Source organism: Camelina sativa, chromosome 10 (genome assembly GCF_000633955.1).
Source record: "Camelina sativa cultivar DH55 chromosome 10, Cs, whole genome shotgun sequence".
In the NCBI taxonomy this organism is placed as follows: Eukaryota; Viridiplantae; Streptophyta; class Magnoliopsida; order Brassicales; family Brassicaceae; genus Camelina; species Camelina sativa.
Genome location: NC_025694.1, coordinates 4266262 through 4285628, shown reverse-complemented (window position 1 = coordinate 4285628; position 19367 = coordinate 4266262). Strand labels below are relative to the sequence as shown.

The 19367-nt window shown below is 36.7% G+C and overlaps 3 protein-coding genes and 1 long non-coding RNA gene across 6 annotated transcripts; all 4 read right to left on the bottom strand.

The window, feature by feature from the left end:
- On the bottom strand, positions 10-8174 carry LOC109127029. Its single transcript, XR_002033721.1, has 39 exons — positions 8136-8174; positions 7960-8045; positions 7733-7816; positions 7546-7625; positions 7310-7417; positions 7010-7186; positions 6819-6912; positions 6530-6674; positions 6322-6423; positions 5988-6057; positions 5801-5874; positions 5633-5692; positions 5460-5551; positions 5280-5360; positions 5096-5172; positions 4915-4999; positions 4720-4810; positions 4528-4623; positions 4307-4451; positions 4100-4201; positions 3960-3986; positions 3785-3854; positions 3596-3672; positions 3408-3485; positions 3284-3318; positions 3092-3168; positions 2912-2998; positions 2768-2824; positions 2563-2637; positions 2390-2466; positions 2219-2304; positions 2050-2119; positions 1681-1943; positions 1453-1576; positions 1259-1354; positions 910-1193; positions 742-829; positions 526-658; positions 10-445 (listed from the first exon to the last, which is right to left on the bottom strand). It is a non-coding gene; the product is annotated as an uncharacterized LOC109127029 (long non-coding RNA).
- On the bottom strand, positions 9301-11571 carry LOC104717019 (B3 domain-containing protein REM17-like). The gene is made up of 6 exons (XM_019231120.1): positions 11388-11571; positions 10992-11295; positions 10787-10903; positions 10352-10681; positions 9728-10273; positions 9301-9635 (listed from the first exon to the last, which is right to left on the bottom strand). Exons 3-6 carry the CDS (start codon positions 10817-10819, stop codon positions 9483-9485), a joined length of 1062 nt encoding a protein of 353 aa, XP_019086665.1. The 5' UTR covers positions 10820-10903; positions 10992-11295; positions 11388-11571; the 3' UTR covers positions 9301-9482.
- Positions 10948-11465, bottom strand: LOC109126804 (B3 domain-containing protein REM7-like). The gene is made up of 2 exons (XM_019230658.1): positions 11388-11465; positions 10948-11295 (listed from the first exon to the last, which is right to left on the bottom strand). The coding sequence occupies exons 1-2, from the start codon at positions 11463-11465 to the stop codon at positions 10948-10950; spliced, it is 426 nt and encodes a 141-aa protein (XP_019086203.1).
- LOC104717017 (transcription initiation factor TFIID subunit 10) lies at positions 11673-16260 on the bottom strand. Of its 3 annotated transcripts, XM_019231115.1 has the most exons (10): positions 15522-15633; positions 15352-15420; positions 14805-14867; positions 14575-14626; positions 14423-14473; positions 13336-14195; positions 12928-13249; positions 12702-12817; positions 12223-12618; positions 11673-12108 (listed from the first exon to the last, which is right to left on the bottom strand). In XM_019231115.1, exons 6-10 carry the CDS (start codon positions 13411-13413, stop codon positions 11839-11841), a joined length of 1182 nt encoding a protein of 393 aa, XP_019086660.1. In that variant the 5' UTR covers positions 13414-14195; positions 14423-14473; positions 14575-14626; positions 14805-14867; positions 15352-15420; positions 15522-15633; the 3' UTR covers positions 11673-11838. The 3 variants fall into 3 exon arrangements, with proteins under 3 accessions (XP_019086660.1, XP_010432825.1, XP_019086661.1); XM_010434523.2 differs by lacking the exons at positions 11673-12108; positions 12223-12618; positions 12702-12817; positions 12928-13249 and adding an exon at positions 16062-16260 and having other exon boundaries at positions 13915-14195; positions 15356-15420; positions 15522-15629; XM_019231116.1 differs by lacking the exons at positions 11673-12108; positions 12223-12618; positions 12702-12817; positions 12928-13249 and adding an exon at positions 16062-16260 and having other exon boundaries at positions 13915-14195; positions 15356-15420; positions 15522-15623.

Genomic DNA, 19367 nt, shown 5'->3' with positions numbered 1-19367 from the left:
CTCCTGCAAACCAAGATATTTTTACTTTTTAAGTCATGCGAGAAAAAACTGGACGGAGATGTTACGTATTACAGACAAAATGTTGGCATAGAAAAACATACGAGACATCGTTTCTGTTCCAGTTTATTGCCGCTAAGAGAGTATGGTGTTTTAGTTAATGTCAAAAATCGGTTTTGAGTTGATGAAGATGAAGCTCCTGATTTGAGCAGTACTTCCAGTCTTCCATTTCTCTATATTCGAACATTCCCAAAGCTGATTTTGTCTTGGATGCTCTCTTCACTATCTTCCTTAACAATGATGTTGTACCTGCACTTATCTTCAATGTTCTTCTTAACTTCACTTTCCTCGGTTTTGCTACTCTCTTCTCCGCTGCTAGGATCTGTGGAGAGGGAATCTACATCGGTACCTTCTGAACACTCTACTACCCTTGTGTCACGGTTTGTTTCTGCAGGGCACAAACAGAGAACATGTTTTGTTTCTAACCAGTTTAAACTTGAAGGAATCTCTAGCTTTTAACCCGCTTACCTAACAGAAACTTTTCCAGCCTCGTGAGATAACAACATTGTTGTTTTAAACTTATGGTGTCTCAAAACTAAATTCCATGTTCTACCATATTCATTCTTCAGAATCATCTCATCACAAACCCTTTTGGAAGATACTGCAACATCAGATTAAACACCACAAGTCATACACACAAATGAGTTCAGTCAAATCATCTCTGCAATCGAAGTTTGCACTCACCAGCGCATCATTATTAAAGCTCGAAGGCGTGAGAAAACCCGCAAAATAAGAACAATCTGCGTCTGGTTTACATCCTGCTTAGAACTAACTGGAACATACTGCAAAGCCGTCACAATTTGACAAACATGAGTTTACTCTAAATTAAACTGGTTAGAACCGGGGCAAAACCTGTTCTTCCTGGAGGTTTGAGACTGAGACATTTGCTACAAAACGAGAATGTTGGTAAATCTGGTTTATTCCTAGTGTCGAAGCATCCGACTCACCAAGATCACTTGGAAAACCCCCGACAAATCTCGAGTAGCACGACTCTCATCATCTACATCCTCCGACAAGTTGCCATCTTCAATCCTTTTTCTCAGCTCCTCACTTTTGAGACCTTCTTAGAGACCAGATGTATGTTTCTCTTTTCATCATTCAAGTTTTGAGAGACTGTATGTGGTCACTGACAGCAGCTGCAGATGAGAAGAAAACATCAGAACAACAATAAGAGTCATCATCAAATTAAGTGAAAAGTTACCTGTGACAACAATTAGAAACCTCTGTTTTGATCCCAAGTGCTAAAGACGTTACTGCAGCAACCATCAAAGTGAGATCACGGGCACGGCAAGCATCTCTGTGATGAAAAACAAAGAAAAAACAACACACCATGAGAAAGTGAGAAGGGAAAACCTAAGCAACACAGCAAAAAAAAAAACAAATCATGCCAGAAACCATGAATGGTCTTGCGCTTTAGCAAGTCAACATCATCAACTCCACTGATGCCTTTCTCTGGTAGACTAGAGCAAATATGACAATATGACATTCTCAGTCTAGAGAAAATATGACAATCTTGAGGCTGATGCAACAAAAAAAACAAGCATATCAAAGTTAGCTAGAGACAAAAGATAAAAAATTAACCAGACATATATAATAAGCACGTCTCATGACTGGAAAACTTACCCCATCCCTATTGCCGCTTGTTGTTGTGATCCTTTGACTGATGTCTTTCTCTGGTAGTCCTGAGCAAATATGACAATCCTTGAGGCTGATACAACGAAAAAACATGCAGACCAAAGTTAACTCAAGACAAGAGATAAAAAAAATAACCAGACATATATAAGCAAGCCTCATGACAGAAAACTTATCTCTCCATATTGCTGAAGGGAACCATTGTTGTGACATTATGACTAGTTAGTCTAGAGCGTATTTGACAATCCTTGTGGCTGATACAACAAAAAAAAACATGTATACCAAAGATAGCTAGAGACAAGAGAATAAAAAATAACCGACAGACATAATACAAGCACGTCTTATGACTGCAAAACTTACCCCATCCATGTAACCATTGTTGTGATCCTTTGACAACATTATGACAAGCTGTTGTTTTTTGCATCACCTCCTGAGAGAAAATCAAAGAAGACCAAATATAAAAAGTCGTGTTAGTAAAGAAGAAATGGGGGAAAAAGGATAAAAAGCAAACAGAGAAAACGAGAGTGACCAGGATGAATCAAACCATCCCCGACAGATATTAGCAGCATCCTCCTCAATCACCCAATCGATCATTGTATCACCCTCCTCCACAATCTGAAACAATAAAAGAAGGAGAAGTGAATAACATGGAATACAAAAGTGAAAAATTCAGAAGCGAATACTAAGTTCAGGCAATTACCCCTCCATATTGCTGCAGGGAAACATTGTTGTGACATTATGATAAGCTAGTCTAGACAACTTTGACAATCTTTGAGGCTGATGCAACCAAAAAAATGCATACCGAAGTTAATTAGATACAAGAGATAAAGCAGGCGTATATAATAAGAACTTCTCATATAAATACAAACTTACCCCCTCCATATTGCTGCAGAGAACAATTGTTGTGATCCTTTCACATTATGCCAAGCTGTTGGTTTTCACCACCTCCTGCGAAAAAAAAACAAAAACAAAGAAGACCAAAAATAAAAATTTGTGTTAGTTAATAAGAAGTGGGGGAAAAGGACAAAAATCAAATAGAAAAACGAGAGTGACAAGGATGAATCAAACCATCACCGACATATTTTAGAAGCCTCCTCCTCAATCACAAATCGATCATAGTGTTATCATCCACAATCTGAAACAATAAAAGAAGGAAAAGTAAATAACATGGATAATAAAAGTAAAAAAATCAGAAGCGAATACTAGGTTCAGGTAAACTTACCCCTCCATATTGCTGCTGGGAACCATTGCTGAGACATTATGACAAGATAGTCTAGAGCGTATTTGACAATCTTTGAGGCTGAAGCAACTAAAAAACATGCATACCAAAGTTAACAAGAGACAAGAGATAAAGAAATAAGCTGACATATAATAACCACGCCTCATATAACTGCAAACTTACCCCCTCCATATTACTGCAGGTAACAATTGTTGTGATCCTTTCACATTATGCCACGCTGTTGGTTTTTGCACCACCTCCTGAGAGAAAAACAAAGAAGACCAAAAATAAAAGTTCGTGTGAGTAAATAAGAAGTGGGGGAAAAGAGGACAAAAATCAAACAAAGGAAACAAGAGTGACAATGATGAATCAAACCATCACCAATCGATCATAGCATTATCCTCCACAATCTGAAACAATAAAAAGAAGGAGAAATGAATAACATATGGAATATGAAAGTGAGAAATTTAGAAGCGAATACAAGTTCAGGCAAACTTACCCCTCCATATTGCTGTAGGGAACCATTGTTGTGACATTATGACAAGCTAGTCTAGAGCGTATTTGACAATCCTTGAGGCTGATGCAACAAAAAAACATGTCTACCAAAGTTAACTAGAGACAAGAGATTAAAAAAAGGGTATAAACGACATATATAATAAGCACGTCTCATATGACTGCAAAACTTACCCCATCCATACTGCTGCAGGGAACAATTGTTGTGATCCTTTCACATTATGACTAGCTGTAGTTTTTTGCATCACCTCCTGAGAGAAAAACAAAGAAGACCAAATATAAAAATTCGTGTTAATAAATAAGAAGAGGGGGAAAAGGACAAAATCAAACAGAGAAAACGAGAGAGACAAGGATGAATCAAACCATCACCGACAGATATTAGCAGCCTCCTCCTCAATCACCAATCGATCATAGTATCCTCCTCCTCCACAATCTGAAACAATAAAAGGAAAAGAAAAATTCAGAAGCAAATACTAAGACAAAACCAATTTAGAAATCAAACCCTAGAAATTGAGAATTCAAAGTCGAAATCCATAACTGGATTATAATACGCTTCCAAAAACACCTGCGAAGAAGACAGAAGAAACGTGTAAGTTAATAAAGAAATAAAAAAAACCAACACGCTATCTGAGAAAGTGAGCAGGGAAAACCTAAGCAAAACAGAACAAATCTTTATACCAGAAACCATGAATGGTCTTGCGCTTTAGCAAGTCATCATCATCATCATCTCTACCAATGCCTTTCTATGGTAGTCCTGAGCAAATATGCCAATCCTTGAGGCTGATGCAACAAAAAAAAACATGTATAGCAAAGTTAGGTAGAGACAAGAGATAAAGAAATAACCAGACATATCCAATAACCACGTCTCATGACTGCAAAACTTACCCCATCCATATTGCTGCAGGGAACAATTGTTGTGATCCGTTGACAACATCCATAAATTACAGTGGTGCAAAATTATTCCTCCAGATGTATGTTTCTCTTTTCATCATTCAAGTATTGAGAGACTGTATGTGGTAACTGACAGCAGCTGCAGATGAGAAGGAAACATCAGAACAACAATAAGAGTCATCATCAAAAAATTCTCAAATTAAGTGAAAAGTTACCTGTGACAACAATTAGAAACCTCTGTTTTGATCCCAAGTGCTAAAGACGTTACTGCAGCAACCATCAAAGTGAGATCACGGGCACGGCAAGCATCTCTGTGATGAAAAACGAAGAAAAAAACAACACACCATGAGAAAGTGAGAAGGCAAAACCTAAGAACCAGAGGGGGAAAAAAAAATCATGCCAGAAACCATGAATGGTCTTGCGCTTTAGCAAGTCAACATCATCAACTCCACTGATGCCTTTCTCTGATAGGCTAGAGAAAATAGGACAATCTTGAGGCTGATGCAACAAAAAAAACAAGCATATCAAAGTTAGCTAGAGATAAAAGATAAAAAATTAACTAGACATATATAATAAGCACGTCTCATGACTGGAATACTAACCCCATCCATATTGCCGCTTGTTGTTGTGATCCTTTGACAGATGCCTTTCTCTGGTAGTCCTGAGCAAATATGACAACCCTTGAGGCTGATACAACAAAAAAAACATGCAGACCAAAGTTAACTCAAGGCAAGAGAAAATAACCAGACATATATAAGCAAGTCTCATGACTGCAAACTTAACCCTCCATATTGCTGAAGGGAGCCATTGTTGTGACATTATGACAAGCTAGTCTAAAGCGTATTTGACAATCCTTGAGGCTGATGCAACAAAAAAAAAACATGTACCCCAAAGTTAGCTAGAGACACGAGATTAAAAAATAACCGACATATATAATACAAGCACGTCTCATGAATGCAAAACTTACCACATCCATATTGCTGCAGGGAACAATTGTTGTGGTCCTTTGACAACATTATGACAAGCTGTTGTTTTTTTGCATCACCTCCTGAGAGAAAAACAACGAAGACCAAAAATAAAAAGTCGTGTTAGTAAATAAGAAATGGGGGAAAAAGGACAAAAATCAAACAGAGAAAACGAGAGTGACCAGGATGAATCAAACCATCCCTGAAAGATTTTAGCAGCATCCTCCTCAATCACCCAATCGATCATAGTATCACCCTCCTCCACAATCTGAAACTATAAAAGAAGGAGAAGTGAATAACATGGAATACAAAAGTGAAAAATTCAGAAGCGAATACTATGTTCAGGCAGACTTACCCCTCCATTGTTGTAACATTATGACAAGCTAGTCTAGAGCGTATTTGACAATACTTGAGGCTGATGCAACAAAAAAACATGTATGCCAAAGTTAACTAGAGAAAAGAGATTAAAAAGGGTATAACCGACATATAAACTTAGCACGTCTCATATGACTGCAAAACTTACCTTATCCATATTGCTGCAGGGAACAATTGTTGTGATCATTCCACATTATGACAAGCTGTTGGTTTTTGCTCCACCTAGAGAAAAACAAAGAAGACCAAAAATAAAAATTCGTATTAGGAAATATGAAGAGGGGGAAAATGGACAAAAATCAAACACAGAAAACGAGAGAGACAAGGATGAATCAAACCATCACCGACAGATATTAGCAGCCTCCTCCTCAATCACCAATCGATCATAGTATCCTCCTCCTCCACAATCTGAAACAATAAAAGGAAAAGAAAAATTCGGAAGCAAATACTAAGTTCAGATCAACGTAGAAGACAAAACCAATTTAGAAATCAAACCCTATAAGTTGAGAATTCAGAGTCGAAAGCAATAACTGGATTATAATACGCTTCCAAAAACACCAGTGAAGAAGACAGAAGAAACGTGTAAGTAAATAAAGAAAGAAAAAAATACCAACACGCTATATGAGAAAGTGAGCATGGAAAACCTAAGCAAAACAGAACAAATCTTTATACCCGAAACCATAAATGGTCTTGCGCTTTAGCAAGTCATCATCATCATCATCTCTACCAATGCCTTTCTCTGGTAGTCCTGAGCAAATATGCCAATCCTTGAGGCTGATGCAACAAAAAAAAAACATGTATAGCAAAGTTAGGTAGAAACAAGAGATAAAGAAATAACCAGACATATCCAATAAGCATGTCTCATGACTGCAATACTTACCCCATCCATATTGTTGTAGGGAACAATTGTTGTGATCCTTTGACATCATCCATAAATTACAGTGCTACAAATCTATACCTCCAGATGTATGTTTCTCGTTTCATCATTCAAGTTCTGAGAGGCTGTTTGAAGTCACTGACAGCAGCTGCAGAGGAGAAATAGCATCAGAACAACATTAAAGAGTCATTATTAAAAAAGATCTCATATGAAATGTGAAAAAATCACCAATAACTAGAGACAAGTCATAGAAATAACCAGAGATGAGCATGTCACATGACTGCAAACTTACCCCGTCCATATTACTGCTTGTTGGTTTTTTAACTCCTGAGAGAACCATTGTTGTGATCCTTTGACAAGCTGTTCAGGAGTAACTCCAAAAGGACCTGCATCAAAGAGAGAGAAGATATCACTGATTTAGAAAGACCAATAAAATAAAATAAAAATCCAACAGAGGAAACGAATGAAAAGGATGAATCAAACCATCACAGAAAGATCTTAGTAGCCTCCTCCTCAATCAACAATCGATCATAGTATTATCCTCCACAATCTGGAGGATAATAGTACAATCAACAATTGATCATAGCTTTTAGAAAGTGATCATCATGTCTAGCGATACCTTTCTCTGGTAATCTTGAGCAAATATGACAATCCTTGAGGCTGATGCAACAACAACAAAAAAAAATTAAAAAAAAAAACATGCAGACCAAGTTAACTAGAGACAAGTGATAAAAACTAACCAGACATATATATTTTAAGCAAGTCTCATGAGTGCAAACTTACCGACTCCATAGTGGGTGCAGGTTGTGATCGTTTGGCATTATGAAAAGATGTTGAGGAGTAATTCCAAAACCCCTTGCAGAACCATTGTTGTGACATTATTGACAGAAGCTGTTCAAAACAAAGAAGAACAAAAAAAAAAAAATTCGTGTTAGTAAATAAAGAAGTGGGGAAAAAAAAAAAGGGACAAAAACCAAAGAGAGAAAACGAGAGAGTGACATAGGATGAATCAAACAAACCATCACCGATATAGATTTTTAGTAGCCTCCCTTCCTGCTCAATCACCAATCGATCATAGAGTATCACCCTCCACCACAATCTGAAACCATATTAAAAGAAGGAGAAGTGAATTAACATAAATGGAACATAAAAGTGAAAATATTCAAAAGCAAATACTAAGTTGAGGATCAAATTTAGAAATCAAACCCCTAGAATTAGAAGTTGAGATTTCAGAGTGGAAAGGCCATAAACTGGATCATAAATAATACGCTTCCAAAAAAAAAAAAGCACCTGCGAAGAAGAAAAAAAAAAATCAAACCCTAGAAGACAGAGCAATTTAGAATCCAAAGCGAATAAGCAATGATAATTCGCTTCCAAAACAAAAAAAAAAAAAAAGAAAAAAGAAAGAGAAGCCTTAAGAGGAAGAACACTACCTCATGAAGATGATGTAGCCACAGAGAAGAAGAAGAAAAAACGATCCATCACTGACCGACTCATCAGAGCATCCTCCTTCTCCAATCTACAATAACAGTAAGCCAAGACAAAGTTAATTATCGAATAATTAAAAAAAGCTTTTGAACGATTCAATTTAGTTAATAAGAAACCAAACCCTAGAAGAATGAATAGGAACGATGACAGCAAAGAAGAAGAAGGAAAGCTATGGGACTGAGAGAGCCGGAGGAGATCACTACCAGTATTTATAGAGATAGGTATGTAAAGCTATGGACGGTCACGATTTGATCTCGTCTGATATTTCAACGGTTAAGAATAAAAGTCACAAAGTCGGTAGTCAAATAAAATTTGACTCTTTTGTCCACCTGGCGCTCCATCACTAAACTTTTCCTCTTTTTTTTTTGACGATCACTAAACTTTTCCTTTTTTCTCTATATATTTCCTTTTCTTATTTTGATTTTTTCATATTCCTTTTTTATTTATTATTGTTGTTGCCTAGTTGAAAAAAAAAAAAGATGTAACCGTTGCGGAGATAACAATTTTACTGACCGTTCATTAAAAACAAAAACAAAACAATTTATCAAAACTGATCCGCAAATAAAAACAAACAAATTTTCGCTTTTAATTTACATACAAAATAAATTACAAATAGCATTATAATTCAAACAAAAAAAATTCCCTCAAATTATATATTTCATAATAATCGAGAGTTCTATAATAAGAAAATGTTGGTTAAATCAATTTACCTTAAACCCTCTCTAAAAGTCACTCACTAGTCCTAAACCCTCTGTCACAAGTAAAGACCATTATATTTATCATCAAACACAAAGATTCTCTTCACCTTCTATGAGCCTTGCCTACCCCCATGATGAGGTCACACACACTTACATTAAAATAGCTCGTAGCAAATTAATGGAACTCAGAAGTTTGAATCCATAGATTTCCATGAAAATGTTCCCAAAAGCTAAAAACTCTTTCTCCTCCAAAACAAGATAATTTTACTTCAAGTCATGCCAGAACAAACTCGACAGAGATGTTACATATTACAGACAAAATATTGGCATATAAAAATAGTGACTTATTTTTTACCGGGTACTCATTATTTAAGGGTCAAGTACAAGTAATTTTTTCCTATTACGCGTTAGGGTCGGGTCGGGTAAAGGGTATAAGAAAATTCAAGGGTATTTGTCCCATGCCCAGCCCTACATACCAGACAATGTTTCTGCTCCTGTATACAATATATAAAGCATGTGCTTATAAAACCACAAGTACCTATGGCATATTAGAAACTTGAAACTTACCTTAATATTTCAGCCTCATTCTCTTTTCACATTATATTATAAGTGGTACTTCTTAAATAGTTACAGTCTACAGTGAAACAATCATACATGTTAAAATGTCTCAGACACAATTTACTTTGGTACAGAACTTAAGCGCAGGACTTGCACCTTTCTTCGGAATGAGTTCCAAGACAAAAGACTCTCCTATCTTTACGTTGTGAAGTTCAGAGAATCCTTTCCAGTCTCTTCCTAGTCTCAATCTTCCGTTTTCGTGGTCTTTTACAAGACGCACCATCCGATTTACTCCGTCTTGACCCAACAGTTATTTTCCCTGGCTTCTCGATGCCATTCACCCGCGTGAAATGAAGCGGAAGTCTCTGCACAAAAGATTTGATTTGAGGCAAAATCACTGACCAGACCAGAACACATCTCAAAAGACCAATGATGTAACAGACAAAGCGAGGTTTACCAGCTTATTGCTTCTATAAGAGTATGGTGTAATTGTTAATGTCACAAACCGGCTTTGACTTGATGAAGATGAAGCTCCTCGTCTTGAGCAATACTTCTCTTTCTTTATATTTTCTTCAATGCTCTCCTCTTCACTATCCTCCTTAAAATTACTGTTGTCTCTCCCATTATCTTTAATGTTCTTCTTAACTTCACTTTCCTCGGTTTCGCTACTTTCTTCTCCGCTACTAGGATCTGTGGAGAGGGAATCTACATCGGTACCTTTTGAACACTCTACTACTCTTGTGTCACGCTTTGTTTCTGCAGGGCACAAACAGAGAACAGGTTTTGCCCCGGTTCTAACCAGTTTAAACCTGAAGGAATCTCTAGCTTTTAACCCGTTTACTTGACAGAAACTTCTCCAGCCTCGTGACATAACAACCGTGTTGTTTGACTTACGGTGTCTCAGAACTAAATTCCATGTTCTACCATATTCATTCTTCAGCACCATCTCATCACAACATTCTTTATTTAAACCATTTGAGCTCACAAACCCTTTTGGAAGATACTGCAACATCAGATTAAACATCCACAAGTCATCCACAAGTTCAGTCAAATCATCTTTGCAATAGAAGTTTGCACTCACCAGCGCATCTTTATTAAAGCTCGAAGGCGTGAGAGATCCCGCAAAATATGAACAATCTGACGAGGAGGATTCAGCGTCTGGTTTACATCCTGCTTGGCACAAACGGATCACAGGCATTCCTGAATTTTGGACAAGTTTGAAAGTATGGCCACCTCGGTTCATTCCATTGGCATTGCAGAAGCTTCTCCAGCCGTGTCTGAGATAAGTTTTGATGCCGGATTTGTCGTGATCTAAGCTTAAGTTCCATGATCTTCCCATTTCGTTAAGAAGAACAACCTTACCACATGCTTTGGTCCAACCATTTGACCTCGCAAAACTCACTGGAACATACTGCAAAGCCGTCACAATATAACAAAAATGAGTTTACTCTAAATTAACCTGTCAGGCTAAACTAATTCAAACTATAAGTTTTTTGCTTAGAGAAATTTAACAAACCACTTTATCTTCCTGGAGGTTTGAGACAGACATTTGCTACAAAACAAGAATGCTCTGATGAAGAATCTTCTTCTCTCCTTGGATTCTTCTTCACTCTCTTCTTCATTGGTCTGATTTCTGAAGCCAAACCAATTAATAAATTTCCAAATTTGCTTCTCTATTCACATTTTTGAGTACACCTCACAGAAAAAGATAGAAAATTTACCAATGTTATCCTGATGATTATCACAATCATCATCAATGCTATGAGATGAAGTACTATATTCAGTCTCACAGCAATTGAGTCCCAATGCAGTGACATGAAACACAAAATCTCCTTCGTGTCTGAAAACAATGACATCACCAATACGAAGATCATGTGCTGTGACAAATTCTTTCCAACCATTGAGTCTCCGGCCATCTTCAATTTTCAATTCCCAGACTGTATCTGAAACGTCCGTTCTCAATTTCGCCGTCTCCTGTTTGTTTATTCCTTGGAGGTGCTTCAAAAAGAAGGTTACAGGAATATTCTGCAACAAAAATCCAAACAAAATAAATTAAAACAAAACCATCTCTTTCAATAAGCTATATAGTCGTAGAAGAGAGGCAGAGACAACAGTACGAGGTAGGAGTCGAATCCGGGAAGTAGAGCTTGGAAGAAATGTGGGTTCTTTGGAGATTGAAGAACTGAATCCGCCATTGTTAAAAGTTTAATTACTTGACCAGAAAAATTTTACTTTTTTCTCAGAGAATTTGTGGATTTTTACATTGAGCCACAAAAAAAACCCTCCTCAAAAGAAACAAACCCTAACCTCTTCTGCTACGAAATTGGTTTTAGCTTTCTCTTGTCAGATACGGTCACTTTTTTCATCATGATAGGCGAAGAATACGAACAACTTCAGAAAAGTTCCGATAAAAGAGTGACTTCGTAAACCTCGTCTGATATGACTCCACTCAACGATACAAGTACAACAACTTATTAAAACAACAATTAAAACATTAACTATCAGATTTAGAGAGACATTAGTTAATTACTACTCTATTTTTCCCAAAAGACTTTTATCTTCCAGACATTAGATTGGTTCCTCCTTAAACTTGGACCAAAACTTAAGTAGAGGAGTTTTGTTTTCCCAAAGTAGCTTCAACTGAAAAGGCTCGCCTACCTTCAGTACATCATTAGCTCTACAGAAAAGTTTCCATCCTTTTCCCAGTCCTCTTCTTCCATTGTTTGGTCCATCTCGAATCAACTTGATTAATCGCTTCACACCATGTTTATCCTCCAGAATTATCTTCTTGTGATTGTTGTTAATGCCATTAATCTTTGTGAACTCTACCGGAAGACTCTGCAGAAGATTTCAAAACCAAAAAGAAACACAAATAATTTTGTTAAATAAAAACAAAACATAATCAGAGAAACCATACAAAGACTTTTCTTTTATCATGATCCACGAGCTTACAAGTTTGGAGTTTTTGATATTGTAACTTGTGAGACTCAGAGTGACAAATCTGTTTTGTTCTGGAGATGATGGTGAAGCTACCCATCTACGACGACGCTTCTTCGTCTTAATCTTCTCTCTCGCTATGCTCATTAGCTCCGAACATACTTCTTCTTGACAGATACAGAGCATTGGGTTAGATTCACCGTCTCCAACTAGATTAAACGCGATCAAATCTCCTTCTTTTTGTCTGTTTTCACTACAAAATCTTTTCCAGCCACCTCCCATGTAATAACTTCCATCTGATTCTCTAAATCTCAGATTCAAAGTCCACGAGTTTCCCTCTTCGTTCACTAGTATTATATTGTCACATCTCCTGCTCAAAGCTTTCGAGCTCGCAGCTTTCTTTGGAAGATTCTGTAACACCAATCCAGAGGCACATTATTTTTACATCATGAATGTTTTGTGTCAAAAGAAGAATAAAGTAAGCGAGTGCTCACAATTGTGTCCGTTTTTAGATTTGAAGCAGTGACGTTTGCTACAAAACAGTAATCGCATGATTCAAAAGACTCTGCCTCTGTTTTGGGGTTTAGTTTCGTCTTCCTCAAACCATTTCCTGAAACATAGAAACAGATTCCATTTCTTTGTATCAAAAGAATTTCCACAAACTGTAATCCTCGATCTTGGATTCAAGCACATCAGTAGGAACAAAAGACTCAAACTTACTAGTGCTGTGCTGATTCTCCATGTCGTCTTCCTCGTCATCATTGTCGTCTTCCATTTTGATGTTACATTGTGCGTACTGAATCTCACAGCAACTAGGACCGAAAGGTGTCACACGAAACACCATGTCTCCTTCGTGTTTAAAGATAATGATGTCGCCGATTCGAAGATCATGAGCTTTCACAAACTCTTTCCAGCCTTGGGTGAGTCTCCGGCCATCCATTTTCACTACCCAAGTTTTCTCTGAAGAGTCCGATTTAAGTTTAGCTGTTTTCTGTTCATGTTTTCCACCAATGTGCTTGGAGAAGAATACAACAGGTATCGTCTGCAACCAACAAGAGACAACATGTAAAACAAAACCGACTCTGAAAGAAAGACAGAAGCAGAGACAGAGACAGAGAGAGAGTGTACGAGGTGAGTCTCGGAACCGGGAAGAAGTGGCTGAAAGAAATGTGGATTGGTCGGAGACTGAAGTGGAGAATTCAACATTTCAAACAGTTCAGGAAATAAACTCAAGAATCTGCAACTTCCTGTTCTTGTCGTCTTAAAGGTTTTGTAAAAACATATCCTGCTAACTTTATACTGACGAAAGGTTAAATACTAGTTTTCTGAGATTTTTTTTTTGTGAGTGTTCTTCATGGATTTGAGGTAAAGTAAAGTTAAAAGCTGTAAAATTTTGGTACTTCCTTTTATCTACTGGGTAAAGAGAAAGAATATTCGGTGAGCTGAGAAATTACAGAACAGCTTTATCAATTCCTAATTCCAAAAGTCATATACTATTTTATTTCCAAAGTAACTGGCGCTGGCCACCTAAATCAGAACCTGTTGGGTTTATCATTGCTTGCTAGATGGAAATATACTTCGACCATGCTTTGGCTTCTCCCCAAAAGGCTTATCATTGTGGTTTGTTCAGTCCTACACTATCCAGTTAATCAGAACTCATAAGGATGATTACTTACCTTATTATCACGACTTGGAGACTTACGAGAATGGAGGATAAGTGATGTAGAAAACCCAAACACCACTAGAGACACAAGTCAAGAAAACAAACAACAATGGAATATACATGTAATGTAATTGATGACTAGGAAGGCAACTGAGTTTTGTTTTAACTGAAACACAACAGATAATCAGGGATCTGACACGCATGGCCGTCCTTAGTAGGCAAAGATATGAAGACTTCCTGTTTCCTATTCCTCCCTTGTCGCAGGATCCATTCCAGTCGAAGGGCTATCAGCAAAATATTCTGGATGCTTCACATTCACACCATACTGCCAAACCAAGTTTACTCATATAAGTTAGCTGTTTAGATGATTACCTATCTACCCACACTACTGCAATGCACAATATTAGAACCACTTAGGTTTCTAGGCATTTTATGTTGATTCCGTGATACTGAATTGTAACTAAACAAGAGGCCTCTACATTTTCTTCTCATATTTTGGAGGTCTAAAGTCAGCATTGCCGGAAGCATGAAATTAGAGGAAGAAGCATTTACCTCACGCAAAGCTTTTGAAAGATCTTCCATAGTCAATATTAAACGCTTCTCCTGTTTTAAGATAATATTATATTCATGACATAATCCAAAACAAAAAAGACATTTCATATTTGTTGCACAGGAAAAAAAAACGGAAGTGCGCCAGATGTTACCTTTTGCTGTTTTTTGTCTTTCACAACTGGTGCTGGTCTAGCCTTGCAGTGCCTGTAATTCACAATTTCTATTATTCATGACCTTATATCAATGCTTTAAGCTTTTGGGAAAATGTAGCTTCCACATCTTTTCATCTCATTTACTAAGAATAAGCAGCTTCTCTTCGTCAATTACAAGTAAAATATGAAAAAGGGCACTGAAATTTGTGAAGAAGGGAATGCAAACTTACTGAAGGGCGTCGCTGGCAACATCTGCAACAAACTTTTGTGTAGCCACAGCAACTAGCCTTATTCTGTCAGATAAGTAAACAAGAAATCAGAACAAACAGGCAAGAATATATACAGGAAAGCTTATGACAAGAGTACAAAACTCAAAAAACTTCAAAATGTTAATGTTAAGCACTCAATTCGAAGGAAAGAGAAGAATTCACACATTATTCAAAGCATACAATCTGAAGTTTACATTCAAATTGCCAACCTTTTTCAGTGCTAGTCCAACATGAACTTCTATATCATACCATTTCACAAGAATGCAAACAAGGTAAAACCTAAATCCACCATGGGAGGGTATGATATAATCCCAAATACAAGAGTGCTGAACCTAAAGTTATATACTAACATCATATGACAAAACCTAGTTAGTACATCTAAGCTGATTTAAACCAAGACATCTGATCTAACTGCTAGTAAACCATTATAAGACCCAACAATAATTCCAATCACAGCAACTATTCTGCTCTTTCATTGTAAGTAACACATAAAAATTGACGGAAATACCTACAATCGCACGTCGGGGCACTGAAATCCACTCTTAGCCAAGTAGTGCTCTACTAAATCATCAGGAATCTGAAGGAAAAAACAAAAAAAAACAAATCCAGAACTCAATCAATTACATTACAGAGTAGAGTAGTGAAAAAGATTCTAAAATAGTACAAAGAGAAGTATACAGTAGGAGTATAATCCATCAGAGAAGCGAGGAACTCTGTAAGAGCAGCATCATCTTCATGCTTTGCCTCGCCAGATTGTTGGCCGTGATTCATCTCTCCCACCTTCAACTTAAAAGACAAAAAAGATTTTCAAAATCAGAAACATTAACAGAGAACTTCTGAATATCAAGAAAGAACAAAAAAAAAACAAATTCAGCTATGGGAAATCAACATTAGTGTAGAAACCATCAAATTATAAATTTCTACGAAACCTACAAAATAGATATATCATGATGATACAAGAATTTTGAATCCAGCTCAATTTACTAATTCCAGAATTCTTCTTCTCTTCTGACTAAAATCATAGTTGCTAAGAGATGAACTATTCCGGATCATTGTGTTGCAAAAATCAAACTTGAACAACTTGAAGCATAGCTAATAAGAGGGATATTGAACGACAGAAGAAAATAAAAATCGATACCAGCCAACAGTAAACCTAAATTCTAACGGAAGAGACAAAATTGAACGGGAAATCGAATACAGAAAACTCGGAATGCGAACCTAAACGAAGCCGTGACGTGACAAAAATCAGAGAATTGAGCTGAGGCGAGGGCACTAGAGCTAAAAATAAGAAGTTTCGACGGATTTTGGCGGGGGAGAAGAAAGGATCGGAGAGTCGTCGACTAGTGAGTGAGTCCCTCCGTTGAAACCCTAATTCTCCGACTCGAAGGCGAAGACATCGCTCCGCCGGTTAGATTAAATTTATCAGTTGAGGTGAATCTTGAGATGGACCTTATGGGCCTTTATTATTAAATTAGGCCCAAATATACTTTGCTGATAATGAAATTTTACATAGTACAATATTCTGTTCCCCGGAGGATAACAATTTATCCTTTTTGTGATATTTTTTTTAATCTTCCCATCAATTTATGGTTATTACAATTTAAAGAACAAGAAACAAAATATCTAAGAATATCCAACAACACCAGAAAAAATTCTCATATAGTGACTTTAGTCTATAGTGTTCTTGAAACTGCATATATAGTGACCTTTTTTTTTTTTTTTTTTGGATGGGAGACAAAGAATATGACGATGAAAGCACTCAAATCAATCCACCATCTCTAGACGGAATATATAATGAAATGACCTACAAAAGCAGTTTTTGTTTTCTCCTTTGTCAACTCAGTCTTATTAGATTGAAAAAAAAAAAAAAGTAAGTATATAGAAAAAGACTTAAGGGTAGTTAAGTTTATTCTACGAGAGAAGCAGGTGGTAAATTCAGTGAAGGATTAGACTAATTTTCTCAAAGAAAAAAAAGAAAAGGATTAGATATGAATATATGATGATGATACTTTATTTCACGGGATTCGATTTGTTTGTTTTTTTTGGGTTAATGGTGGATTCCATTTATTTGGTTACTATATATCCACTATAAGACGAAAATACTAGCTAATATATTATCAAACCGTTAGTATGCGAAAACGTTATCCCTAATATAAAATAGAAATGATAGATAGTGATTTGTATCAGTGTTTTTGGTTACGCGATAATTCGGTTTGAAATTCGATTAGGTATGTGTTTTGGCTTCTTTTAGATAGAAACACAAAACTATTGTTTCTTATATATATGTGTCTTCGTAATATTTTTGGATATGTAAGATTTTTTCTGATTTGAAGGACACTATATTTGTATTAGGCCTCGGCGTTCGGATATCGGTTCGAATTTGGTTCGGATTTTTCGGATTTTGGATTTTTTGGATATTGACTCTAATATCCATTCGGGTATTTATAAATTTCGGATCGGTTTCGGTTCGGATAATTCGGATTTTGGACCGGTTCGGATATGACTGTGGATAACCAAAATTAAATCAAAAGTCATTGGACCATGTTTTTATTCTAATATTTTTTAATCTTATTGTACCCAAATAACCATACTAGTAGAGTATTAAAACAAAAAAAAAAATTAAGTAAATGACAAGGTTCTCATGGAACCATACAAATACATAAAGGATATGAGGTATATCTATCGGAATATTAAACTATTTCTTATATGTTCAGTTATGTTCGGATATGTATTGGATATCGGTTCGGATCGGATAATATCTGATATCCAAAATAATGAAAGCTAAGAATCGATCGGTTATTTCCTTAATATCGGTTCGGTTTTAATCCGCTTATTTCAGTTCGGATACAGTTCGGATTTTCGGATTCGGATTTTATGCCCAGGATGTATTATGTATCTACAAAAATCATTTTAGAAGTTTTATAAAAATAAATATATAAAAACCAATATAAGAGACAGTTTTTGTAAGAAGCCATGTTACATAATTATATATCTTTTTTAATAAAAGGGGCCAATTAGAATCTGATGTAAACTAATCTAAAGTTGGTGCAAAAGAGATATTTTAGCTTAAGACCCTCTTTCTGATATGGTGTCTTTCACTGGGGGTAGAATAGAGAAAAGACTAGAGTAAAACACTCTCCATTTGTTTGGTTTCATCCTATTTACGAGCTTTTCTTCACTTTATCGCTAAACTTTATCAAAGTGAATGAGCTTTTGTCATGGTTCTTAGCTGTTGAATTTTCGTTTCGAAGCAAAGAGTTTGAAGGAAGAGTTTTCACCCGTTTATTCTATAAGGTGGTTCAAGGTGTCAAAGAATTTTAAATAGTTTGGGAATTTTAAGTTCTAGATCTCAGATCTAAAAAGTTTTTTTCGCTGAGAGAAGTCATGTCTTCAGCTATGGATAAAGCTTTGATGGCTATGTCTCTGGAGGAGGAAGATGTGCCGTTCGACATGCCAAATCTACCGGAGTTTTCTTCGTGTGAGCAAAACATTTGCAGCTTGGTTGGTCGGACTCTTAATCCGGCTTCGCAACCCATGGATCAGTTGATTCGCCAAATGCCTCGCAAATGGCAAAAGATTGGAAGAGTCAGAGGGGTAGCCTTATCAAAGGAAAAATTCCAGGTTTTCTTTAATTCGGAGCATGATTTAGAGGAAGTTCTTGAGAAAGGAGTTCATACTTTTAATGAGTGGACTATTGTGGTGGATAGGTGGTACGAGAATCCACCAGATAACTACCTGCAGTTTAAGCCTATGTAGATTCAAATGTGGAATCTACCGATCAATTTCTATACAAAGAAGGCTTTGACAGCCATGGGGGAGTTGATTGGTCAAGTTATGGAGGTTGCTTTTGAAGTAGAAAAGCCTCAGCTGCAAGATTTCATTCGGGTTAAGATCAGGTTTGATGTCTCCAGACCTCTCAGAAGATCAAAGCGCATCAATCCACCAAAAGGCGAGCCTATTTTGATTAATTTTGAGTATTAAAGAGTCCAAAAAAGGTGTTTTGAATGTCAGAGAATGACGCATGAGAAAGAGAACTGCCATATTTTTACTAAGAGAATCCAAGATGAATCAGATGCGAAAAGAGCTGGTCGCCCTACGGAGAAAATTCTGAAGGAACCAATCTTAAAAGCTTATAATCCCCTGTTTGGTGTGCTTAAGGAAGACCAGGTGGGAGTTGATCCTGCAACAGGAAGACCAACAATTGCTCCAATTGTGCTGGAAGGCATGAGACAATACCTAAGGGTATCTTCTGAGGAAGAGAAGCTGTTGCGAATGGATAAAGTCAAGTCCTCGGTGAAGGAAGTAGAGAAAGATCTGTTTGCCCAGAAATCAATTCTAAGGCTAGAGCCTCTACCAATCTTCCACATGGATATTAACAAAGGGAAGGGGTTGGTTTTTAGCTATGAAAAGACCTTAGTCTCAGAGCCTGGTTTGTATCCTCATAATCATCAGCAAAACCTTGGTTTGTCTGATAACTTTCTTGCTTTATGTCAGCCTTTTCAAAACAATCCTACGGTTGATGGA

Excerpts from the sequence above, each read along its gene's own strand:
- LOC104717019 (XM_019231120.1), bottom strand. The coding sequence starts at position 10,819 with ATGTCTGTCTCAAACCTCCAGGAAGATAAAGTG. Across the intron at positions 10,682-10,786 it reads ACCTCCAGGAAGATAAAGTG|TATGTTCCAGTGAGTTTTGC; the intron begins GTTTGTTAAATT and ends ACGGCTTTGCAG. Across the intron at positions 10,274-10,351 it reads GCTTTAATAAAGATGCGCTG|TATCTTCCAAAAGGGTTTGT; the intron begins GTGAGTGCAAAC and ends CTGATGTTGCAG.
- LOC104717017 (XM_019231115.1), bottom strand. The coding sequence starts at position 13,413 with ATGTTGAATTCTCCACTTCAGTCTCCGACCAATCCACATTTCTTTCAG. Across the intron at positions 13,250-13,335 it reads CCGGTTCCGAGACTCACCTC|ACGATACCTGTTGTATTCTT; the intron begins GTACACTCTCTC and ends TGTTGGTTGCAG. Across the intron at positions 12,619-12,701 it reads ATCTAAAAACGGACACAATT|AATCTTCCAAAGAAAGCTGC; the intron begins GTGAGCACTCGC and ends TTGGTGTTACAG.
- LOC109126804 (XM_019230658.1), bottom strand. The coding sequence starts at position 11,465 with ATGGCGGATTCAGTTCTTCAATCTCCAAAGAACCCACATTTCTTCCAA. Across the intron at positions 11,296-11,387 it reads CCGGATTCGACTCCTACCTC|AATATTCCTGTAACCTTCTT; the intron begins GTACTGTTGTCT and ends TTTTTGTTGCAG.